Genomic DNA, 27,122 nt, shown 5'->3' on the forward strand with positions numbered 1-27,122 from the left:
TGTCAGACTAATAAGGACAGAAAAAAAAAAAAAAAAAAAAAAAACTAGGAAATAATTTTGGTTGATTATTTTTGCCTTTTATATGAGTCCTAATGTCCTGATTCTAGGTTGCTGTTTTCTTGGGGACTCCAATACAAAAGAGAAGAAAGGCATGGGAAGTGTTTGGGTTTATTTACTTTAACAATAGATTTACTGCCAGTCATCTACCTTCGGGAAAGTCTTATTTTTTATGCTAGGCAAAAGTAAAAATTTTAACATGAAAACAATAGTGGGCAAAAGACTCCATGACTCAAGACTCTTTGAGTTAATGTAGGTTAATAAAAATTTTATTGCTTTTCTGTTTGTAAAAGTAACACCTGCCCATTGTAAAACATTTAAATACTGCAGAAGTCCATAATTTAGAAAAGATAAATTTTCCATAATTCCACTCTAAGCAATAATAGTTTAGCATATATATATATATATATATATATATATATATATATATATATATATATATTTTTTTTTTTTTTTTTTTTTTTTTTTTTTTCCGGTACGCGGGCCTCTCACTGCTGTGGCCTCTCCCATTGAGGAGCGCAGGCTCTGGACATGCAGGCTCAGCGGCCATGGCTCACGGGCCCAGCCGCTCCGCGGCATGTGGGATCTTCCCGGACTAGGGCTCGAACCCGCGTCCCCTGCATCGGCAGGCGGACTCTCAACCACTGCGCCACCAGGGAAGCCCTAGCATATATTTTTTGCATTTTTTCTATACATAGCCTAACATTAATAATAATAACATGGTATTTTTTATAAAAACAAGATTATATTTTACATATTGTGCAAGTTTTTTGTTTTGTTTCACTATATATCCTAGTTATCTTTTCATCTGGGCTATGTTGTATTGCCAGTTTGGGGTCACTTAATCCAAAAAATATGTGTCAAGTTTTCACGTCTCAACTGGATTCAAAACCCTATCCTCAGTCACATGCCTGAGAAGGGATTTTTTCATCATGATTGGTTATTTGCATTATAGAAATAATAGCCTAGTTCCATTTGGAAAGGCAGCACAAGCATTTATTGAACGTGTACCATATGTGTAGGGGTGATGCAAAAATGAATAAACTGTTCCTGTCTACTGCAGGTGACAGACGGGTAATTATTGTTTAAAGCCACTGAGTTTAGGTTCCCTAACAGTGGTCTAAGTAAACTTTCTTGGTAGAATAGAGGAGGGAGAAACTTATTCTGACTGAGGGGAATGGGTGAAAATTTGGAAAGGAAGTTTATTTTGCATTAGACTTCAAAGGTTGTATTGGATTTTGGAGAGTGGATAAGGAAAAGGCCTGGCGGGAACAGTGTGACCTAAAGCATTTAATCCTGAAGGACATGACACGTTCAAGGAAATGTGAGAGTAAAGTACGTATGCAGAGGGAGGGGTAAAACATAAAGCTACAAAGACATCTCCAGGCTAGATCATGGAGGTCCTTAAATGGAAGGCTAAGGCATCTGGCATTTGACAAAAAAGGAATTGTAGGTCCGTTGATGATCTCTGATCAGGTGGTTGACTACATATTTCATACACAGCTCAGTTACAGAACTTTCCAGGTTGTGCTGTGATTGTTTGCTTATATGGTTTGTAACTATCTTCCACACACAAAAAAAATGAGCTCTTCTGGAACAAGAGATCATTTTTTATTCACCTTTATAGCCCCAATACCTGGTAAAGGGAATGTTGTATTGAGCATTCATAATTGTTAAATTGTTTTCTTAAAAAAATATTTAGTTAGGGCTTCCCTGGTGGCGCAGTGGTTGAGAATCCGCCTGCCGATGCAGGAGACACGGGTTCGTGCCCTGGTCCGGGAAGATCCCACATGCCGTGGAGCAACTAAGCCCGTGAGCCATGGCCGCTAGGCCTGTGCGTCCGGAGCCTGTGCTCCGCAACGGGAGAGGCCACAACAGTGAGAGGCCCTCATACCGCAAAAAAAAAAAAAAAAAAAATTTAGTTAGTTATTTGGCTGCACTCGGTCTTAGCTGTAGCACCCGAGCTCTTAGTTGTGGCATGTGGGATCTGGTTCCCATGCTCAGAGTGAATTTCTGAGTTATGAGACTACCTTTATGTTAGAATATACTTATACTAGAAAATTATTTGTTGTTTATATGAAATTCAATCCTAACTAAGCACCCAGTATTTTTATTTGCTAAATCTTGCAACCCTACTCATGTATAGATAGCCTTCTACAGTTAGTCCAGCTGATTATCTTCTTTTCCTTTCTTTTGCTTTTTCTTTAACACTTCTAGATGCGGCCTCTAACAGTTTAGATGTGCCAGGAGATACTGTGATTCACTGTGCAAATTTAAAGGGGTGTTACTGAGGCTTCTGCATTACTTGCTTGCTTTTAATGTTGTCAGACTCCAGCCTTTTTTTTTTTTAATGGATAACCACGTGTAAATATAAATGCCCTCTCAAGAAATTTAGGTTAACATAAGACCCCTTGTGGACTTTGAGTTAACCCTATGCCTAATATAGCTGCCATGGGGCACACTGAAAAGGGATAACAATTGTCTGTTTACTGGTACTCATAATGAGAGTCTTTATTCTGTTTCCTTGCCTATAAAAATTATAAAGTGTTTAATCCATATAAAAATATAGGGACTTATAATGAATTATGCATATACTTCTGTATCTCACTTCATACATTCAAAATTGTTTTTGAGATTTATCCATACTGATACATGTTGCTCTAATCAGTTGTTTTTCATGACTGTATAATATTTCACTGTACAAATACAACATAATTTATTTATCCATTATCCTGTTGATGCCGTTTGCGCATTCTTATATGTATGTCTTTGTATACCTGCAAGAGTTTCTTTAAGGTATATAGAATGGACTTGTTAGTCCATAGGATACAGGTATTAACTTTGCTACATATTATTGGATTGATCTCCAAAGACAGAACTTAATTGTACATTCCTATCATATTTGAGAGTTCCTGATGCCACAAGTTCGCACTAAAACTTGAAAAAAAAATTAGGCTTAAAAATATATGTTAATCTGAATGGAATAAATTAATATACTTAGTTTAATTAGCATTTTAATTATTCATAATGTTGAGCATTGCTACTAATATGCTTATTGGCCATTTAGAGTTACCTGTTGTGAAATGTCTGTATATTACCTTTGCCCATTTTATGACTAGGTTTTTTGTCTTTTTCTTATTCATTTGAATGAGCTCTTTATTCTGAATACAAATAATTTTTATATGGTTTGTAAATATGCTCTCTCTGTCTGTAATATATCTTTTTATTTATATATTGATATATACAGGTTTTAAATTTTAAAGTCAGTTTTATTAATCTTTTCTTTTAGGGCTTGTGCTTTTTGTTTAAGAAATCATTCTAAAGAAATTTTTTCCTAATCCAAGTTCTTTAAGGTATTTTCCCATATTGCCTTCCATATTTCTGTGTTTTTGAGTATGATGTAAAATAGTGACTTTTTTTCAGCCTAGGAATAATAAAATGTCTCAAGGCTATGTATTGAACAGTTCTTTTCCCTTATTGGTTTGTAACACCTCCTACAAACAACATGTCCATATACCTGATGATCTGTTTCTGGAGTTTCTGCTGTGCCCTTTTGGTCTATTTCTCTATGCCTGTGCTAAAATCTCAAGGGACAATCACTATAGTTGCACAATGACCATGCAATACAGAAGGATGATTTTCCCACTGAGTCCATTTTGGAGAAATATCATATTCAAGTATGTTGATGGTTATGTTTAAATTAAAATACATTTAGTGCTAATTGTATGATCAATAGAAGAAACCAAGCACCTCCTTATTCCCTCCAGTTCTCTCATTTTTATATTGTAAAGAAGAAACTAGACTCAGGCTATAAGATCTCTTTCTCTAAATTCAAGCTTTGCAAAGAGTTCTTAGCATGCTTGAGGTTCACTGCTGATGAACAGCTTGGAATCAGGCTATTAATATTCACAGAACAGGCCTATGCTAAGTGACAGGATTGTAAAATATTCTGGAAGCCAACCCTGTAGTGCTTTCTGGTGGCATTAAGTGTTTCCAATAAAATCCCATTAAAGAAGGGAAATTAGTGTCACTAGTATCAACTTTGTATATTTCATCTTCTCACTATAATTTTATTTAAAAATGAATCTAGTGTACATAAACCTTTCTGTCTTTAAAAGTTGATCACATTTTCTTTATTTAATTTTTTGCCTTCTTTTTACTACTTAGGAGTTTTACACCCACTGTTGGATAACTTTACATTAAAGATACTTACAAATACACTTCACTATGAATTTTAACAATTAAGCAGTTTCTACTAGCTTCCCCCTAAGAAAGATGAACATTTAAGTACACATTTACCTTCTCCTCATTTCCTAGAATTTGTTGATGTAATCTGGAATTGTAGACCCAGAGCATTATTTTTTTGATTATGAATCTTCTTCAAAAAACATTTTGATATTAACAATAATTATTTGCCTAGTTCTAACACTCATTTAGAATTTTGTCTTCCTCTTACTCAAATTATTTTTCATTATTGATCTATTTTAGTTTACTTTTTAAAACAGCTTTAACAGGCTTAACTGGTATACAAGAGACTGAATGTGTTTAAAGTGTACCATTTGTTTATATGTGTATATCTACCTATATTTGTATCTGTGACACCATCACCTCAATCAATTTAATAAACATATCCATCACACCTAAGTTTCTTCATGCCCCCTCAAATCTTTATTAGGATTTGAATGGCTCATGTCCTTGAATGAAAATTTCAAAACAAGATTTCTAGCAATTTTACATAACCATACAGCCTTAACATGTGGGTTATACAAAGTTCATGGATCCCCATGCAAGGTAGACTCTGGAAACAACCTGGAGATTCAGGCACGATCAGCGCTCTTCCTACAGTTACTTCTCGCTCTGCTTCATCTCATTTCCATTTCGTCTTCTGATTGAGGGAATTTTAATGAAAACGTCAGGGACGGGAGAAAATTCAGTTTTTTCTTCTGGTTGGCTTCCTCCATGACTGTGATAAATCGTGACCAGTGTTGCTTCCCCGCAGTTGCTATATTTCCCATGGAGTTTACTCAGAGTGTCATGGTTTTGGTGGGACTTCCCTCAGAGGTCATAAGTGTCATTCATATAGTAAGGAAATGCCTCACATGTTTCCAGGTTTGGGTAAAGCTGTTGTCAAACTGGATTATGGGTGTCAGAACTTGGATAGACCTGGCAGAAATGTTTAATGAATACTTTTTGAATAAAATAATACATGAGTTCCAATTAGAATAGGGGAAGAGGGCTAAACCACATCCTAGGGTTTCCTACACTGAGAAAACTTTGCCAGCTCATGAGAAATCCTCAGTTCAACTTTGCTGCGTTCCTTGTTGATGGGTTTCTGATTTTAGTGTTTTCTTAATTAATTTCATAATGGTTTTATAGTCAACAGTTACAGAGTTTTTCTTTAATTAAAATATAAATATCATTTTATTTAGTAAATGTTGCATATCAAATAAGTAACTCATAATAAGAATTAATATGTACCCAGAATGGTTTAAATGTTTTTAAAATTTAGTGCTCTTAATAACTAAATTTAATGACAAATGTTTCTAAAAGTCTGAGGGCCTCTTTGAAATCGTTAATACTTAACATTTTGCATGGAATTCTCTGGACGCGCATGTTTTCTTTTCAATTGGAGCTTTTGAGGCAGTGCAAAGTTCTCTTTGAAATTCAGTACGGTTGCATTTAATTGAATGCTGTTGTAGAATATAATGGGGCTTAAGCTGGTATTTGTGTAATTAGTCCTGAAACACATCTTGTTGATTGTGTGAAGGATTCAAAGGGAAGAAGGGACAAAGCTTCAGCTATGGTATTAAAATGAACACCAGCAGAATATTTCTGAACTCTCTTCTCTGAGTGTTTTTATTCTCCATTCCCAGAGATTATGTGAACAATATTCTTTTCTCCTAAGCAGCTCAGAATAAAATGAATGAGGGAAAAAGTCCAAGAAAATGATGCTGGGAAATGTTCATAGCAATAAGACCTCTGGAACCAGGAAGACTTTCCAACTAGAAATCTAGATGGCTCAAAAATATTGTGTTTTATCTTAAGCACTCTTCAGTGTGGAGGCTATTAAGTGCCTGATCTCAGCGGAATATCTTTTGAAAGCTGATGTCACCCATTTTTTCATTGTTTTAACAAATGTAATGGTAATGTAATTGTAGAATTTGTAACATTTTGTACTTGCCCTGGCAAGTTTGAGTATGAGTTTTATCAGCAGGTATACCAGTTATTTATTTTTTCTCTCTTCTTTCTTGTAACTCTTGCTCAGACAGATTTTAAACGGCAGAAACTATAAATAATTGACAGGAATGAGTGTTTAGGGTATGTGTGGCACAGCTCTAGGCTGCAGATGCAAACTTGGGTCTTGATGATACTGCATGGCCACTCTTGCTAGAATACTGAGAAATGCTACAAGCATACATACAACTTATTAGTCTCTAGGGATTTGATTCTGAATCCCTCTGAATCCCCCTGGTCTTTTACTTTGTCAGATCAATGCTAGTTTTGATGGCTCCTTTTACTCTTTTAAGATTTGATGCAGGTGAAAAGGACCTGCTTCTATTTTCCCTTTGTCTAGGTCTTTATGAGGCTTTGTAGCTTACCTTTAACTGCTAGAGAAGGAGGTAAGGAAACATACAGAAAAACCAGAGCAAGATCCTTAACTCCCCAAACAGAACTGGCCTGAACCTTAAGTTTTCCTTCATCTGGTTCTACCAGGCCTTGTCTGATATCCAAAGTGGGATGGGGGACACTTGCAGGCCCCATTTACCATACCAGCCAGCTGCAAGGGAGAGAGAGGAGAGATAGAAAGAACACCGTATAAGGGAGAATTCCAGGAGGAACACAGGTCTACTACAAAGTGTTTGCTCTAGTGCCTTTCCACTAAATCTTTATGATTTACGGGTTCATGTATATGTGTCTTATGACTCCATTTTGCCCAAGGCTTATATCTGCTCCTGGAGAGAAGGGTGGAGGAGGGGAGAATGGGATGTCAGTGTTGATCCTTGGAGGGTCACTTTTATTGCTGTTTCAGTGGTCCAGGCTATGTACTTGAATATGTAATGCAGAACACATATCAAGCATATTGTCTGTAATTTAATTTTAAATACTTTAAAACAGAGAATATGATATATATGTATATAGTTTATTTTAATATGTTCCCTGGGAGCAGGAAAGCTCCTTACATTAGTGATTCTTTTTTTTGTGTGTGTGTGTGTGTGTGTGTGAGTGTGTGTGTGTGTGTGTGTGTGTGTGTGTGTGTGGTATGTGGGCCTCTCACTGTTGTGGCCTCTCCCGTTGTGGGGCACAGGCTCCGGACGCGCAGGCTCAGTGGCCATGGCTCATGGGCCCAGCCGCCCCACGGCATGTGGGATCCTCCCGGACCGGGGCATGAACCCGTGTCCCCTGCATCGGCAGGCGGACTCTCAACCACTGCGCCACCAGGGAAGCCCACATTAGTGATTCTTTAGCATTCGAAACTCCAAAGAGTGTGGACTCCAAAGACAATAAGTCCTTCAAATGTTGCTCTCTGAATCCACATTAGAGAGTTCATTAACTTGCATGAGGGGAGTTAGAGATGCGTTTTCAATGGTGAATTGAGTGGTGTTAAAGATATGTGGTTTGACTGGAAATATAGAACAGGCATCTCTAGAAAGGGATTTATAAATATGGAAAAATCAACAATTCCACACCCTCTGGAAGGTGCTCTATTCTAAGGACTGATTTTTTGCTGGTTCCTACAACTTAACCAGGAATTCAGTTGACGGCCCTGATCACAAAGTTGATGATCCTTCCTCTAGAGCATCGCTGTATCTGCCTTGGGACACCGTTTTGTGCAAAGTACTCATTCGTGTACCTAAAGTCCAGTGAGCTGGACTTCACAAAGCTTCCCAGAACAGGCTGTATGCCCGTATGCATGCTTTTGTGACTGCTGGTCAATTGATGCATGTACGAGTGACAGAATTCTGTCTGAGATTTGCTTCTTAGATAATATTCCAACCTAGTAGCCAGGTTACCAGGAGATTTGGCTCTCACCTCTCTCTTTCACTCTTAGACCTATATCTACCAGTTGTGAAGCTTCAATTGGCTTTTGTTTTCCTCATTTTCTTTTTTTATTGAGGAGTAATTTACTTAAAGTGCACAATGAATTTTTACTACCACCTCGATCAAGTTATAGAATACTCTCGACATCTCAGAAGGCCTCCTTGGAAAGCCATTTTGAATGCTTTTCAGGTAAAGCTGATTTTCAAGATTTGTTGTCAAGTTTTCTATCTGGTCTCAAATCCTTTGAATTCAAAGGCTCATGAAACTGCTCTAGCAGCAGGAATTGGTAATTTCTTGCCATGACTCCAAGGAAGGTAGAAAAGAAGCAGAATGTGAAAGGCACAGACAGAAAGATAGTGGGATAAACATAGAAGAATAAGCACTGCTCAGCTTTTCTTTCTCTTCACTCCTTCCAGAAGGGATAAACAGTTAGCTGTCTGTGTCTTTAACATCATGCTCTAAAAGGAAGGAAGGGAGGGAGGGAGGGAGGAAGGAAGGAAGAGAAAAAGAAGGAAAGAAAATTCACGGAGTGCTCACCAGGAGCCTGTGGGCCAGGCATCGTACATTATCTTGTCGAACGCTTACAACTGCCCTATAAAGTGGAAATCCATGTCACTGTCCCCATTTTGGGGAATCTGAAGTCCCAGAAATGTTAAGCAGTTTGTCCCCAAGTCACACAACTTGTAAGTATTGGAACCAGGATTGAAATCTTTTCTGCCATTATACCAATCTTCTGCTAGAAATGTAAATGCTATTCCAATGCCAATAGTTCATCTCTAAAATAAAAGATAGACTTATATCATTGGTGAAATGACTTGATTGGCATAAGACTTTCTATAGTCAATAGCATGGGTTCACAGTTTATAGCTAACTAGGCAGATAAGAAGAGGAAGAAAACAAAACTAATGGCAATTCGTATTATTTTCTTTTATTCCATATTCACTTGCCTATATTTTATTTATTTATTTATTTATTTATTTATTTATTTATTTAGGCTGCCTTGGGTCTTGATTGCTGCATGTGGACTTTCTCTAGCTGTGGTGATCAGGGGCCACTCTTCGTTGTGGTGCGCGGGCTTCTCATTGTGGTGGCTTCTCTTGTTGCGGAGCATGGGCTCTAGGCGCATGGGCTTCGGTAGTTGCAACACGTGGGCTCAGTAGTTGTGGCACATGGGCTCAATAGTTGTGGCCCCCAGGCTCTAGAGTGCAGGCTCAGTAGCTGTAATGTAGGGGCCCAGTTGCTCCGCGGTATATGGGATCTTCTTGAACCAGAGCTTGAACCCATGTCCCCTGCATTGGCGGGCAGATTCTTAACCACTGTGCCACCAGGGAAGTCCCTATTTTCTTTATATATATTTGAGGACAATATATGAACTTACAAAGAGAAACTGTTTCATGTCAGCACTGAATCAACTATAACTATAGAAGAAGGTTCCAAGTAACCCCAGAACAATGTCATTTGCAGTTTTTTGTGGTTTGGGGATTTTTCCTGCTATTAGGAATTCCAAGAGGTATCTACACAGGGAAGTAAAAGGAGAGAGTTGAACCAGTTATCTGAAGATACAAATACATATTTATGTGAACTATATAAAATTGTAGTTTTTTGTAGGTCCAAACCAGTAGTTATTGTCAAAGTAATGTGATTCATCTGAATATTACTGCAATGGAGGAAAAACTGTGATTTGTGTAGTAACTCTCTTCAAAGATGAAATTAGGTATTATTCTTAAACTCTAACCTTATACTGTCTCTATAAACAGAGCCAGAGTCAATTTGCCCAAACTTTACATCCCAATCTTGAGAAACACCCTTTAACTCTAAAAATGCACCCAGTGTTCTCTCTCAAGAAGACTTCAGAGTTTATTTTTGAAGGGTGATGATTTTAAGCATGTCAAAACAAAGAGATGGCTTCTGTCATGTTGCAGAACAGCTGCACAGTTGGTTTGCTGGACCCTGGATGTCCCTCAGGATGACTGTGGCATGTGGTGCTTCTACTTAAGGAAGCTTCTCTCAGTGATAAGGCAATATGGGCTTCGCCAGTGAGAAAGTGCCAGGCCTTAAAATGGGAGCAAGGGGACTTAGGGACTAAAATAAAACTGAACCAAATGGTGGCAACACGCTCAACTCCTTAATTTATCTGATTAGAGCCAACAGGCGCCACCGTGTAGAACATTTGCTCCCATCCCAAATGCCATTAAAGCAGCAGTGGAACTATTTCTAGGCTTGGCTCCAGATTGATGAGGGATGAACTAACAGTGGATTTGGTTTCAGCCTGGAGTCACTGTGAAATGGCGACAGACTGCAGTCACTGCAAAAGTCTGTGGGCATCAAGTGTTCCCTGGAGCACATGCCTTCCTGGAGGAGATTCCGCAGCCCCTAAGGAACATTCCTCTAACTCTAATCTCAACCCAACTCTAACTCCTACCCTATATTACTCTGCTTTATTCTCTTAATACAGCTGCATGGTTGCTTAGACTTTAGAGTTTTGCAGAGTTTGGTTACTAGGTTAGTTTGGTATACTAGGCTAGCTTAATATTTAATTGTCCTTTAAAATTGCACTATGTTGTGTAAAGGGTACAAAAAGGGGCAAAGCTATCTTTTACTATTCTGGGTTAGTAGTTACCAGTAAGAGGAAGACTTTGTTCGAGGGAATGTATAGAAATCCTGACAACCCTCCTCTGACCTTCAAAGTACTAAAATCAGGACTTTGTACACCTCCACCCCCAATCAGTCTGCCACTAGCTGTGTGTCCTTGAATTGCTTAACCTCTTGGGACTGACTGTTCACACATTTGCAAAAGGAAGTGTTCAAAAATCTCTAATGATTTTGAAAGTGCTAACATGCTATGAGTGTAAATATAAAAGTAACTTTAAAGATTAAAGGTTTTGTATAGTAAATTGTTATTGTATAAAAATCTTTCCCAAATTAGTCCTTTCCAAGTCTGCTGTTAGGTGACTAATCAATATCATCAACTCCATTTTACAGAAGTGGGGGTTATTTTTCTAATAATTTAATTGAAATGTTTAGTGAGCACCTGTGCTAGGTACAGAAGCTTATCCAGGTTTGTTGGAACTGGATCTTCTATGATTTGGGGGACCCACTTTACAAAAAGGCAATTATAAATACAAACTTAGGTGCAAAAGTGAATATTTATTTAGAGTAAGAAAAGAAATCATAACAAGTTACTGAAGCTTAGAGATTTAAGCCCCTTTCTTCTGAGCTCTCTATAGGCAATTTACCAGAATTGCTTACATAGCAATGCTTCTGAATGAAACCTGGCTTTCCCCCTGACCTAGACAGAACATTCAATAGCTCCCAGCAACTCTTAGGGCCCAGTGGGGCCTGTGCCAGTGAGCAACTCTGAAGTTTAATCTTCATGAAGCTTCAAATCTGCCTCTAGTTCTTTAGGGAATCAAGAAACAAAGGGTAGGGCTTCCCTGGTGGCGCAGTGGTTGAGAGTCCGCCTGCCGATGCAGGGGACGCGGGTTCGTGCCCCGGTCCGGGAGGATCCTACGTGCCGCGGTACGGCTGGGCCCGCGAGCCATGGCCTCTGAGCCTGCGCGTCTGGAGCCTGTGCTCCGCAACGGGAGAGGCCACAGCAGTGAGAGGCCCGCGTACCGCAAAAAAAAAAAAAAAAGAAACAGAGGGCAGAGTTCCCAGCCTCAAGATAATTGCAGTGGGTTGTAGCCATTAGACCTTCCAAGAAAAGAGCTATCTAGTGTTATTCATCTAACTGGATCAGTTCCACAGGTCAGCAAGAGGATTCAAATGATGGAAGTTATTTATTTTATTTAAAAATTTGATTTTGAAATAAATTTAGACTTATAGGAAGATTGTAAAAATAGTATGTAGAGCCCCCCATATAGTCTTCATCCACCTTACCTTAATATTGAACTTTACAATATACAATTATTGACACCAGGAAATTAACACTCGTACAATACCATTAACTAAAGTACAGACTTTCCTTAAAATTTACCTGTTTTTCACCCAATTTTCACTGCTAGTCTATCTCTGTTTTAGGATGCAGTTCAGGATCCCACACATTTAGTTGTCCTGTCCCTTGAGTCTCTTCCTATTTGTGACAGTCCCTCAGTCTCTCCTTTACTTTCATGACCTTGACCCTTTTGAAGAGTACTGCTCAGCTATTTTGTAGAATGTTCTCAATTTGTGTTGTCTGATGTTTTCTCATAGTAAGATTGAGGTTATATATATATTTTTGGCAAGAATACTACAAAAATGACGTGCTCCTGGGTCACCATCCAGTACAGGCATACCTCATCTTATTGTGCTTTCGCTTTATTGTGATTTGCAGATATCGAATTTTTTACAAATTGACGGTTTGTGGCAACCCTGCATCAAGCAAGTCTATTGGTGCCATTTTTCCAACAGCGTTTGCCCACTTCTATTGGTAATCCTCACAACATTTCACACTTTTAAGTTTTATTATTATCATTGTTATGGTGATCTGTGGTCAGTGAACTTTGATGTTACTACTATGACTTCCTGAAGGCTCAGATGGTGGTTAGCATTTTTCAGCAATCAAGTGTTTTTTAATTAAGGTATGTACATTGTTTTTTTAGACACAAGCTACTGCACTTAATAGAGTAGAGTATGGTGTAACCATAACTTTTATATGCACTGGAAAACCAAAAACGTCGTGTAATTTGCTTTATTGTGATATTTGCCTTATTGCAGTGGCCTGGAACCAGACCCCAAATATCTCCGAGTTATACCTGTACTATTAGTTTCTTGCTAAATTGTTTCAGCATGTGGCCCTTAGGAGCTGCGGCTCCTGTGTCACGTCAACATTCCTCAACCTTTTTTCAAGCATTTCTTGGCTTCGTGGCACCAAAAGACGTTCCAGGCTCCTCTTGGATTTCCCCTCCCCCAACCCTGGAATCAGTCACTTCCACAAGAAGCCCAATAATCAGGTTTTTTTGATTAGTATGTTCTTCTTTTTGTCCTTAAAGTCCTGGGTCTTGGATAGGCTGTTTCCTAAAGCAGCGCAAATATATGCATTATCAATCACTAAGAGTGGGCCTATGTATTCCTTTTCTAAGCTATAATTGTAAAAGAACCTGGAATGTGACTTTTGGCCACACTAGCAAAAGCCAGGTGTGCTGGCCTCCACGGGGACTTCCTAACAAGACTCTTAAGGCAGTTACTAAAAAAAATAGGTCATCCTTTACATTTTCCTTCCCTCATCTCCCACGTCCAGCTGCTGCCGATCATTCTCACGCGTCCATCCTCACTGCTGCTTCTTGGGTTCTAGTCCTTCCCTGGGGCTTCCCTGGGAGCCTCCTAATGATCTTCTTGCCTCCAGCCTTTCCTTTCTACCACTCATCCTCCACGTGGAGCACAAAGCATCCTTCCATTGGCAAATGCAGCCTCTTCTTTCACTATGCTGAAGATAAAAGAGGATGGTTTTTCTGAAACTCTCATTGGTGCTATGGTCCCCTGATATTGACGGCAGGGGTTTTCAAACTTCACTGTAAATCAGAATCAGCTGGAGGGCTTGTTAAACTACAGATTGATAGGCTCCAGCCCCTAGATTTCAGAGCGAGTCGGCCTGTGATGGGGTCCGAGAATGTGCACTTCCAACAGATTCCCAGGAGATGCTGGTGATGCCGGTTCAGATAACCGCTGGCCGACAAGATAAAATCCAAGCTGCTTAACAAGAAACCCAAGACCCTTTCATAGTTACGTCCTTGGACTTAGCTCCCACCTTACTTACCCTTTCCTTAAACATGCCGCTCCTTTTCACATCTTTGCACGGCCGCTGAAGATCCTAATCCCCCGGCCTGGTCTGCCCATGCCTCCCTGTCTTCCATAATTCTCCGCATTTTGCGACAACTATCCTGGCTTCCCTTTCTGCCGCTGTCCTTATTCCTCCGGCCTCAGAAGGACTGTCTCTCTTCTGCAGTCTGACGGTACCTGATAATATTTACTGTGAGAATTACAGCTTAGTGTTGGATTTGGTTGTTTACTCCTTTGATTCTCCCAGTAGTTTATGAGTTCTCTAAAGGCAGGACAGTGCCAAAGTCAGCTCTTACTCTCTAGCACTCAGCTCTCACAGCATTAGCATAGACTAGGCACTGAATAAATGTTGTTGAATGAAACACGACCTTTTCAAGGATGGTATTATGCCGTTTACAATGAAGAAGGTGATAAAGAGTTTATAAGAACACTTCAAGATTTATTACTGCTACAGTACAGGTGAAAAGGGTATTGTAAATAAGACAGTCCCCTAAGATATAGAATTAGCTAAATGACTTAGGCTCTGATCAGTTCTTTAAAACAGGTAATGAGGGGCTTCCCTGGTGGCGCAGTGGTTGAGAATCCGCCTGCCGATGCAGGAGACACGGGTTCGTGCCCTGGTCCGGGAAGATCCCACATGCCGCGGAGCAACTAAGCCCGTGAGCCATGGCCGCTAGGCCTGCGCGTCCGGAGCCTGTGCTCCGCAACGGGAGAGGCCACAACAGTGAGAGGCCCGCATACCAAAAAAAAAAAAAAAAAAAAAAAAAAAAAACAGGTAATGAGAATCAGTCTAGGCTGGGCTACATGGCACGGAGTGAAACAGAGATTTGGCAGTTCTTCTGTGATCAGGACAGGTAATTTAGCCTTCATATCTGCCCAGGCTGTTAATTAGCTAAGAAATTGCCAATCCCACTTTGCATCCTGTTTTTGCTGTCAACACGTGCCAGTGAGCACCCCTTAGTCCTCTTAACTGCATCATAACCCATCTACTTAACTATAGAAACAGAGTTTCTATAGTTAAGTGGTAGTTAAATAGTGGTGGTAGTTAAATAGATTTGGTGGTCTAAAAACATGGATGGAAAACAATCACGTACTGATTTTCACTAAGTTCTAGCTGAAATTAAGCATTTCCCTCAGTTGTTAATGTAGGCAACAAACACAGTTGTGTTTGCACTACCTGAGGCTTTATCATTGATAGAAATCACCCATATTTTTATATTACATGATAGCAGTTATTTCTATTCATCAGTGCTTTAGTATTACATTAGTTTTTAGGTGAATCACCAGATTTTGTTATTAGATGTCCTAATAAAGAAGCACATGTATTACATCACATTTAAAACGACTTTGTTATCTGTATTTCAATGTAGTTGATTTCCTTTGTAATCCTACATATCAAAATATTATTTACATATTTAAAACAAAAACCTTATGTATTTTATTTTATATATTTAAAATGTTATTCTGAGAAGGAATCCATAGCTTTCAACAGATTGCGACAGGTGTCCATGACACCAGAACAGTTAATGCCCCCTTTGTAGAAGGTAAGGTTAGGATTGAATTCTGTTGACATTTACTTTGCAGAATCAATTTGGTAGGAGAATTCTTAAAAAGCAGCAAAAAATATTCAAGTACACTCTGGATGCTCACGTTTCCATTCAGGGACCTCATAAAAGAATAGAACGGTTAATGAGTTGTAGCGGAACGTTTTCTTCTATTAGTGTGTACAAACTGCAAGGAAACGTTCTTTGATTTCTTGGGCCACATGCTCACAGTGCAGTAACAGATTAATTTCTAATATGTCTCATCTCATTATAGACCTGTGTAATCGTCTCTTTCAATTTAAATTGAGCTTCAGGGAAGATTAAATGGTTAGGTATTTATTCCAGTTTGTATAAATTTTCTGGACCCATACAAATTAAACGTCCTCTGTCTAAATGACCCTAATCATTCTAATTTAACTAGATAGAGCTTATTTCCTTTAGACAGAGCTTGTCATGTTGAATCTTATCCATGGAGACGAACGGCGTGCCAAATAGGTAATAAGTATTCCAGATGTTGCCGTGTCACTTTCCAGCAAAGTTATTAACAAAAGTCCGTTGCTTCCTGCCTTTCTTTATCCTCTAATATTGCTGAGAATATAAACTTCCTTTCTCCCCATTAATATATGGTAATTTAAAAGTACAGTAACTGGGCTGCTGAAGAGGAAGTTGATTTTTATAAAATTACCTATCTATTGTGCATGGTACAGCAGCGACTCTTAGGGCAATTTGAGGCTTGGTGGGACTGTGGGTGGAGAGAGTAAAGCGGGTTATGAAGAAAATTGTGACAGAGCTCTGAGTTTCACTGTGTGTGTGTGTGTGTGTGTGTGTGTATGCGTATTGGAGGGGACTGAGCATCAAGAAATCCATTTTATTTACTTTGGGCTGAGAATAAGCCAATAAAATAGGAATAGCTACCATAACATCCGGTGGATTAGAATGGACCTGTCCTAGTTAAAGTGAGACAGGATGCCTGGAGGACTCTTACTCCACCTTCTACCTAATACCTCTGCCCTATCCCTGTGGCAGCCCTGAGAGACATCTAAGTAATGACCACCAAAGAAGTCCTTCAGTAGGATTTCATGTATCTGCCCTCAAGGCACTGAAAGGAAGGTGTGGTTGGAGTGCGGAGAGAAGAACACTGGAGGCTGGAAGGGGATAGGAGCCTGGAAAGAGTCAGAGGCCAAAAGATAGAAGGCCTGACTCCCAGCCACAATGCTAGATAGAGATGGGCCTTCTAAGGCTCACTAGAAAGATCTAACTTTCTTAGGTATAAACAGATTAGACATTCAGAGCTAAGAAAAGCCTAATCATACAAATGATAATTATAATAATTTTTCAGTTTGATGGCTTCATCAGTCTCTTTTGGGTTTGATGAATTTTAAGTGAATTTTCCTTCAATTAAAAAAAATACAATACTTCTGGCTCCCTTTTACCTTGCCCTCTCTCCTTTTAAGTAAAGTCCTGGAAAGACCTTTATATTTCTTAAAATATAAGAGTATGGCTTAATATTACTCTCAAGAAAGAAGAGTGATCCAAATAACTAGTGAAGTGAAATAAAGTCTGATCCTTTAGAGTCTCAACCAGCATCATAACCCACATTTATATAATCTTAAATATACAGCCTTGCACTCACTTCATGTCTCACGATTTTGGCTCTGGTTAACAATAACTTAATATCCAATTTAAACTGCTTTGAACTTCGAAGTGGAAGAAATTTACCATTAAGGCCATGTTTGTTTTAAAGTTAATACTTGTAGCATTTCCAAGATGCCTGAAATCCTGTGTGGACTTTTTGACGTAGACGCCATTTCCTCAAATGTCAACAAAAAAAAATGCTATTCTGGCTGCAAGTATTTTCTCCCTTCCATCGTCTCCATTAATTTTTTAAGTTCATTAACAGTTGAAATTATTAAACTGAGCTCTAGTGACATCTGCTGGACAAAATCTTGTTTTTCATTATATTATCAATTCATTAATACTCAGGTTTTACTAACTAGACTGTTAACTATTAAATCAATCTAGCAAAGCTGTACTAAACAAAACAGAAAACAGAACTAAGTTAAACATAAGATGATTAATCAGCATGTAATAAATCTAAGAAAAGGCTTCTAAGTCCATTTCCCACTGGTCGAGCCATATTCAGTTTGGTAAACACGCACTTTCTGAGTGCCCTCTATGTGTCACCCTCTTTATATGCACAGTGGGTTCAGTACTTGGACAGGGCCCTTTGCAAGGAGTGGAGGGTCTGGTGGGGGAAGACACATATCTAAACAGGTTGTTTAAGAAAGTATTCTATCCAGAGTGCTTCCTCTTTCAGCAGCAAGACAATCGTGGGGTCCCCATTGTTCCAAGAACATCTTTGTGGAGGGAATCAACAGTATCATTTTGCCCATTAGGTAATAACACAGTGCCTTGGGCCTAGGTATTTTTCATGGGCCTACAGATAGGTGTGTGTGTTCTAAAATACAAGAAAACAGAAAATTGAAACCACTAAATTTTAATTTAAATGTCTACAGTATAATGTTAACCTCATTCTTTTTAAATTTAATTTTTCTCAAACTTGGCTGTGATCTGAATCACCTGGGGCTGTTAAAGCCGATTGCTTTCTATACCAGCATATCTGACTTAGTCGGTCTTTGTTGGGTCCTAGAATTTGCATTTCTAACAAGTTCCAGGTAATGCTAATTAACATTGCTGGGCCAGAGACTGCACTTTGGAAACCAACAGTCTGAGAATGTTAATTAACGTTTTTTTGACTTGAGCACCCTGGTAGGTAGTAACATCATTAACTGAATTAGGAAACTCAGCAGAAGGGTCAACGTGAAGAAATGACAGGTAGAAAGATGATAAATTTGGCTTTTTCAAGGAAACGAAGAAAAGACCATCAAAGCCAGACCTACAGAGGTTCTTTTAACATATTTCAATAATGTGTGAATGAAACTAATTTTTAACTGGGCAGGTGAGAACTGCTGTAAGATAAAATAAAACATGCTGTCCATTCACTGAAATAAGTGGTAGAAAATGCATTGGTTATGTGAGTCATCTAACCTTGGATCAATTCCCAGTATAGAACATGCAGGGAGTACGATTATGTGAACAAGAGTATCTGACCAGACTCACTTGTATAAGCCTTTCAGTTGAGGAGTCGAGAACTAATGGGTTTTTCCTATTTCAAATGATGTTTCTAAGCTTCCTGGTTGAGCCCTGTTCTTATGCACTGAAGGATCCCTGTATAGATGACCTCTGCGGCACTATAGACCCACATCACTTGATGAAATTCTCATTTAGGAAACATGGCAAATGACAGATGATGGCAAGTAAGGGTAAATGATACCTCTGGTGTACATTTATTACTCAGAACATGCTAAGAAAAAAAACTGGAGAAAGAAATGTGATTGATCTGCTTTTGTATTCAAACACCTTTAACAGTTGGCTGGCTAATCATGGCTCCTTCTAAATTCTAAACAAGGGCAGAAGGGTCTAATTTTCCTCATACAAGCATTGATTCCAGATGACTCAAATTAATTATTTAGTCTAGATTATCTTCCACATGAGTCTCATATTACCAGAAGCTTATGACTCTTTGGATTGAAAGATTCCAAATCCTTGGCAATTTTTCCATTAAAATTATAAACACATATTTGTTCCAAGTCCATTTCTTTCACTTGCTACAGTCACCATCACAGAAAATTGATCACCTCAAGACTGTACTCTTTGCCTTGACATTGTTTGGAATTGTGTCACATCAGAAATCAGACTACAATCATTCCAGCTCTTTCATGCTCTTGCTACTAGTGCATGTGTTCTTTGATCACACACGTCAGTTCTCTCAACTCATCACCAACTCCTGAATTTACTTCCTTCTTCTCTACGGAGTCGGGATTTCATGATGCATTATCTAGTCCCGTGGTACTCACAGGCTCTATGGCCAGCAGCGTGGGCATCGTCTGGGAGCTTGTTAGAAATGCAGACTCCTAGGCCCCACCCCACCAGCCTTTTAGAATCATTTTAACAAGATTCCCAATGATTTGTATGCATAGATGGTGGTGAAGCCCTGACTGCAATGTTTCTTTAAACAAGTTTACGTGACTTTCACACACTACCTTCCCCCTTTGATTACTCACTAAAAGCCAGTCCTGATGAGGTTCCGAATCACATTGAAATCACTTGTTTATATATATATATATATTTTTTTTTTTTTTTTTTTTTTTTTTTTTGTGGTACGCGGGCCTCTCACTGTTGTGGCCTCTCCCATTGCGGAGCACAGGCTCCGGACGCACAGGCTCAGCGGCCATGGCTCACGGGCCCAGCCGCTCCGCGGCATGTGGGATCTTCCCGGACCGGGGCACGAACCCGTGTCCCCTGCATCGGCAGGCGGATTCTCAACCACTGCGCCACCAGGGAAGCCCACTTGTTTATATTTATCTCCCGATTTCAACAGTCTTCTCTTTGAGTCTTTTGTTGAAAGCATGCATCACCTTATCTTCCTAATCCTAGCTAAATGATGTACCTATCATATTCTAGCAGTACAATGAACATTGTTTGGATTAAAGTTCTTCAGCTTAATTGCTACGTAGGTCATGAACCATTTACTGAGGTGCTATCCCAGATGGATGAACTATCTCTTCAAAAATATTTGCGTTTTTACAGGATCCCTAAAGGAAATGGATTTAACCTAAATCATTAACTAACCTAATGCTGGGAGTTTTTGAGAAGTCGTTCAACTAAGCGCAAGTAATTTTGGGGGCAAGTGACTTTTTGTTCTCAAATTTCCCTCCACCTTGCTCATCACCAAGGTGGTCCACATGAAAGAACTCTTGAGTGCTTCTGTACTGCCTGAGTGGCTTTTAAGTGTCTTCTCTCTGAAGGAGTACTGAACTCCAGTATCTACAAATACAGCCAGAAAACATGGGGCACAGGAGAGACTTGGATGTACTTGAAATTTGTGCAACAAGGGAAAGACTAGCTGGGGAGTTAACAGGAATATTAGAAAACATTTCCTTGTAATTGCTTGTCTCTTTACCTGTTTTCTTCACCAGACTCTGAGCTGTCAGAGTGGGGATGTGTATCTTATGCACACAGAATCCCCTGCCAGGCGTCTTGCATGCAACATACACGTTCATTGAATTTGGGGGATAAAATGGTTTTAAAGCATTGCTCATGGTGTTAGTAAATAAAATGGCATGTTTGCAGCATATAAACAGTGCCAGCGGTTCGGATTATAACACCAGCAAGGGGGTGATGTTAATTCCTGAATGCCAGATCCTCAGAGAACAATCAGTATTAACCATCAGCTTTCACCGTGAGCCATATCAGGGTTTTTCTGGTTACAAATACCTTTCTTAATATCCCAGCTCCATTAGAGAAGAGAAATTAGGTAACTGTGACACTACTTTATAAACTGATGTATCAAGAGTCCTGCCTTTCCCTGCATAATGACTAAGTGCCTCACAGAACGCTAGCTGCAGATTCAATGTCACCATGGTTGTACCTTGCATGTGGATGAAAAGTTAGCATAACGTAGAAATGTAAAATTAAACTGGTTGCCTATGAGCAGCAGTCCTGCTAACACCCATTCATCTATCCTCATTATTTCACCTCTTGGCTTATTGTGTTTGCTGCTTTCTTCTATTACTCACAAAACCGTCAAGTAAATCCCAGAAGATGCACTAGCACAGGGCTTCTAGAAAATAGTGTTTGCAAAGCTTACATAATGGGACCAATGAAGCCAACACGCTCTCCACTGTAAAAAGCCCAGTGTTCTCTTGCATTGTTAATTGACCCTCAGCTTCTGAAGTAAGAGGGCGAATTTGAATGGGAAACAGAACGTGAAAGCAAATTATCAGGGGACTGACTTGTAGATTTTTCTCACTTTAAATGATGCTTATAAGAGTAGAGAATACATGAGGCTTTATAATGACACTGAAATCCACAGTGGGAACTGTCTTGGGAAAGAAGACATGACACAACAATTATTATTCTATTCAGAGAGTATGAGAAGCAGGGAGGCAAATGCCTTTCCTAATGCAAAGTTTAGGAAAAAATAAACTACTATAGGTAAGTCGCACAAGATGAATTACTTCTTCAAGTTTTGTTTGCGCATGAGGTTACAGCTGTGGTGCAACTTAAAGTGCTTGTCATTATTTTTCTTCTGGTAGGAAGATGAGCCAGGGAATGGTAAACCTGAGAACAGAGCTAGCTGTCCTGACCAATTGAAATGTAATCTTGTGGAGAGTTAGGGGGAATGCTCCAAGCATCACTTTGGAGTTTCTGGGTGGCCTCTACACAGCACTGTCCTCTCCACACCCCCTTGCCCACATCTAAAGATGTGATGCTATCATCTATACCTTTACTCAAAGGAGCAAAATAAAAAAAACTGTGCATTTATTCTTAGTACTGTGAGTCATTCAAACAATAGACAAGGGGGATGAAAGGCATTTTAATCACATGTACCAGGGGACAAAATGTAATATGGGGATGGAAACAAGTATTTTATAATTTGGCAAATTTTGGTGTGCTAAGTGACACTAAATAGCTGTGTCATGAAAAGAAGTAGTACAGTCATGCCAGGTGATTCAGCAGAACTCCTTTCCAACATCTGCACATACACTTTATAATTATGCCCCATTTAATCTCCCCCTCTAGTCAAAGTTCCTTTCAGAACTGGTCAGCAGGGAAATCGATTTCTAGAATGAGACCTTTAGTTACTAACCTCAGAGTGGATTCTCATATGTATGAGCTGGTTGATATACTGCTTTGCTTGAAGCCTAGTAGATTCTTCCTAATTCTGTAATGATCAGATTTTTAACTATTTTCCTCTTAATAAATTGTTACCTTCATGAAGTACTTCAAATCTTGTTTGACCCAACAGTGAAGAAAAAGTCAGAGAGAAACCCTAGGGAATGAGTGCATAAAGTAAAAACCATTGAAGAAATATATTTCTTAAGTTTAAACCAAAGCAAACAAGAAGCACATGACAATATATAGTCCTAATCAAATTTTATTGAGAACCAGTTAAGTCACATTCTTTACGGAGCACAGAAATACATACAATTCCAGCTCTTTCCAATAAATAGCAATATAACATTGGCGTAGGATCCCTGAATATCCCACTTTGTTTTGTACCTGTAGGAGAGAAACAGTTCTTCTACAGCTTAACGATACAGAAGTGGGGTGCTCTGACCTATTTAGGGGGGAGTAGCAGTGAAGTCAGAACTGAGTATGGATAACAAAGGATTATAGATGAGTTCAAGTAGCCAAAGGAGTAGATGAATTAATGTTTACTCTTCACGTTTTGTATTTCAAACTCAGTCAAGAGAAGGCAGGGCATTATAAGATCAGACACCAATTAACCTGAGGACTTATGAGCAAAGAACACCTCTCTATTAAGTTATGCGGGGAAGTTGTAATAAGAGAGAAAACGGCCGCTTTTACCTAAAACTCTACCTATCGTGAAGGCTTTTGATGCCAAATAATTGGAAGTGACATCAAAGATGAAAGAGGGTCAAATGACTCTAAGGACTGAAGACTGACTTCTTGATGGGACCAATAGGGTTGATGTCAATAACTGACAGTGACGTTCACAGAAGCGCATGGCAAGGATAAATGAATACTGCTTGACAAGGTTTTAAGGTTTCACTACCTAGTCTTTACATGGAGATAAAAGATACTTCTGAGTTTTCTGGGAAGCAATTTTGCGCAGTTTTTCGTTTTGTTTTGTTTTCTAACAAAAAGAAAAATACCTGAGGGAAAAATCATGTAACAGAAATAGAACTGAAATGATGCCTCTCCCTTTCAAAAGTAAGAAACTAGTGTAAAAGTTTCAGTTTCTACCATAGTGTTAGGGTATTAGTCTGAGTTTTACAGCCTTTGACTGAGTTTAAAATCCTATCAAACTTTCTGAGCTCTTAAACATAAAACAAACAATGGCACAAATATAAAATCCTGCCAGTTTAATAACTTAAAAAGCGAAAGAAAAAAAATGAAAACTGAATTGTGTTTGCATTGATAAATTGGTTAAGGGATGGCAGTAGCTAAACAGCAATCCAAACAGGAATAAGAATCTTATTCAAAATGTTCTTCTCCCTGCCTTGATGTCTTCCGGGGGTTAAATTAATTAAGATGTTTGGTGAAGCACTGTGATCAGTCTCCTCTGGTTAAGAGAAAAGTGTTTTGTTCTTTTCCCCTTGGTTAGTTAATTATAGTAGCTAAAAGTGCAGGTACAGTATAGTAAGACATTTAACTAAACCAAGCGGGGTCTATTCTTTCAGGCTGGACACCCATCCAAAGGCAGATTAGCTTTACTGTGGATGCTGACACTGTTCGTGTGAAATGTTCACGAGAAAGGCACAGCTTGCATACAGCTTGCCAGCAACACTTCAAAATCTGAGAGGCACAAGGCTGTCCCTGACTAGCGTGAGTCACAGAGGAATAAGCTAATCCTGGGAACTGAGCAGTGGCTTGTGTTTTAGTTCCTACTGTCAGTAGCCTTTACAGGGTCAGGCAATTGCCAATAATATTAGCTATTTTGGTGCTAAACGGAAAATAACAGGGGATTGCTATCTACAGGAACCAACATAAACTCAGTGGGGATTTGGTTCAAAGTTCCAATAAAAATAGCATGTTTTTGTGACCGAGAAAGCCGTGAAATAGGCACATTTAAAATCTTAGAGCCTGTTTTCTTAAAAGCTGCAAAATGTTTCAAAATCAGTCAGAATACATAGAAAAGACAAAAGCCTGGGAAAGTCAGCAATGGAAGGAGGAGGAATGGGAGCTGATGAGTCAAAACAATTCGTATAGAATTTGAAGCACCGGGGATTCTTCACCTACCATATCAGTGCCCTATCCTGAGGGCTCAGAAATTGATGAGTGTTAAAGCCTAGGCTATGCAAAGAGACAAAAGCCATTTGTTCTAAGAATAATCACTGGATAATACCTTCTCAGTAACCAACATTTCTATGGAAAGCTTAGCGATTTTGCAATATAGCACCCCTCCCCCCCTTTTTAAACAAGTAGAACGCTCTACTATTTAGTGAAAAGATCAACATTGAGATAGATAGGAAGGAAAATATCTTATGGCTTGTACCAAGCAGCCAACGCTTTATAAAGCATAGTCATTGCAAAGTAAGTAAAACACACATCAAAATTTAGAAGGTCAGTCAGAAAGGGTGGACTCAAATCCTAGGTCATGATATATTTACGCACAGAAATCTCATTTCCTGATCTTACACTAATTCCAAAGACGAAACAAATATACATAAGTAGTTCCAAAACATACTAGCTTATTTGGAGAAAACAAACTTTTTGTTAGCTTATCTTGAAATAACTTTCAAATCAGAATTTTCATATAACGACCATCACATTTCAGAAGTTTTCGATAAAGATGTTGGATTATAGAGCCTGGATGCTCTACTAACAAAAAGAGGCAAATTTGAAAGTATGTTTATCTCTAGTTTAAATAAGCATTGTGAATTTGAAAAAGGGTGTTTAGGTCCCTAGCCCAGTTGGCAACTCTTGCAGTTTTTGTCCTGGAAGCATATAGTTATATTTTTGTCCCCTTTCATAATCAGCCACTTAGAGAAAAGCAAAGTCATAAAACTGTCATAAAAAAATACTAAAGAGAAGAGGTGGAGGTCAATATCCAGCGATAAGCATGTATTTATCTATATTTAGTTTTTTAAAAACATTTTTAGAACTGTAACAGATGGCTATATTCATAAGCTTGAGTAAGAATACGACTGCCTCCAAGTTCTGAAATATATGCATATATGCCCTCAAAATACTGTACATATATCACCTATCCTCCCTTTAGGATAAACTGAAGTTAATTAAGATTTCTCTGGATATTTTAAAATAAAAGTAAATAATAAAAAGGAACTGAATTAAAGACATCTTCTGAAAAAAAATCAACTAAATCAAGTACACAGTTTGACTCTATTGTTGCTTTAGCCCAGCTATGATAATACAGAAAGGCTCATGCAGTGAGTTGCACTGGGGGAACTTTCCTCTTACAGTTCAAATGCAGGAAACCTGGCTTTCGTGGGCACTAGGAGGTCAGCCAAGAAATAAATTGTTCCAGCCATTCCTGAAGGAAAAGAAAGAGGCAAAAGTTAGTATACCAGATAATGATGTATTATAGACTGGCTTCATTTTGTAGCATAAACAACATTATGATATTAATTTAAATGATTTAAATGAAGTGGGCACCTGTTTATATATGTTGCAGCTCATTAGGCAAGATCACGAGTGAGAGGCTTAGCCTCTTTACCCAGGTGGAAGACAGGAGGGAGAGCGGAGCCAGACAAGTTCAAGGCATGGCCCTGCCATTTACCATATGTGAGCCCCTTCACCGTGGCCCCATTTACCTGTCTGAGCCTCAGGAACCTCATCTGTGACATGAGGATAACAATGTATATTTTTGCTGCGATGATTTACGATAACATCTGCAAAATGCCCAGCATGTGCCTGGCTCCATGAACAGTAGTCACCATAATAACTACTACTATTGGGTCCATGGTGGTCTGTGTGCTAACTGATTTTTAATACTGAGTTATTGTGTTAGCAAATAAAGAAGCAGTTTAAGAAATAACTATGAAATTAATTTGCTGACAAAACTCAAATTAAGGTACATTAATTACTAAGCTGAGAAGCAGATGCTGATATTATAAGGCAAATAAGTAACGTGTGAAAAATACCTTCAAAGAGGGAGAAGGGGGTGTCTGGTGTTCTGCATCCGTGTTCTCCATAATCTAAGCACCATTCAGCGAACTGAAAATGAGACCAAGTTAAATTACTGAAGTGATTTCTTCTAGAGACCCCTAGAAGTTGACAGAGATTATCTCTAACATTTACTCTGAAAAGTCAAAAACTATTTTCAAGGCAGGGAAAGGGGCTGATGCAGAGAAATGGATGGTCTAAAAGAGAGTACGAATGAAGCATGGGAGGAATTTAATGAGCTGTCTGAGCCTCAACTCCAAGGTTATCAAAGAAGAAAGGAAGGAACAAAACCACCTTACATCTCCCAGCACTCTCCCAACCCCACCACAAATGCTGCTGAGTAGATTTACGTCCTTTAAAAAAAAAAAAACAAATGCTAATTCAACTGAATAGCTTTTTAAAATTTTATTTTATTTTTAATTAAATTTTTTCTTCCACAGCAAAACATTTAATGACACATGGGTAGTCCAAAGTTCTAAATAACCAACTAAGGCAGTCCGGTTTATAGAATTGCCCCACCAATGCCCTCTTCTCTCATTTTCTTTTCCTTTTAAAAAAATTTTTATTGGAGTATGGTTGCTTTACAATGTCGTGTTAGCCTCCACTGCACAACAAAATGAATCAGCCATACACATACAGATATCCCCTCCCTTTTGGACTTCCCTCCCATTTTAGGTTACCGCAGTGCATTAGGTAGAGTTCCCTGTGCTATACAGCATGTTCCCATCAGCTGTCTATTTTATACATAGTATCAATAATGTATATGTGTCAATCCCAGTCTCCCAATTCCTCCCACCCCACCCCTTCCCCCCTTGGTACCCATACATTTGTTCTCTACGTCCATGTCTCTATTTCTGCCTTGAAAATACGATCATCTGTACCATTTTTCTAGATTCCACATATATGCGTTATTATATGATATTTGCTTTTCTCTTTCTGACTTACTTCACTCTGTATGACACTCTCTAGGTCCGTCCATATCTCTACAAATGACCAACTGAATAGCTT

The 27,122-nt window shown here is 38.9% G+C and overlaps 1 protein-coding gene across 3 annotated transcripts in view; it reads right to left on the minus strand.

Annotated features, from left to right (window-relative positions):
* Window positions 1–22,380: 22,380 nt before the first annotated feature.
* The window catches only part of LANCL1 (LanC like glutathione S-transferase 1), a 44,106-nt gene continuing 39,364 nt past the window's right edge, over window positions 22,381–27,122 (minus strand). For all 3 annotated transcript variants that reach the window (XM_059053765.2, XM_059053766.2, XM_067026809.1), the window contains exons 9-10: window positions 26,093–26,165; window positions 22,381–25,482 (exon numbers count right to left, since the gene is read on the minus strand). In XM_059053765.2, the coding sequence (XP_058909748.1) occupies window positions 25,406–25,482; window positions 26,093–26,165 (150 nt within the window). In that variant the 3' untranslated portion in view covers window positions 22,381–25,405. The remainder of the gene's footprint in view (window positions 25,483–26,092; window positions 26,166–27,122) is intronic.

This window comes from Kogia breviceps, chromosome 2 (assembly GCF_026419965.1).
Source record: "Kogia breviceps isolate mKogBre1 chromosome 2, mKogBre1 haplotype 1, whole genome shotgun sequence".
NCBI lineage: Eukaryota > Metazoa > Chordata > Mammalia > Artiodactyla > Physeteridae > Kogia > Kogia breviceps.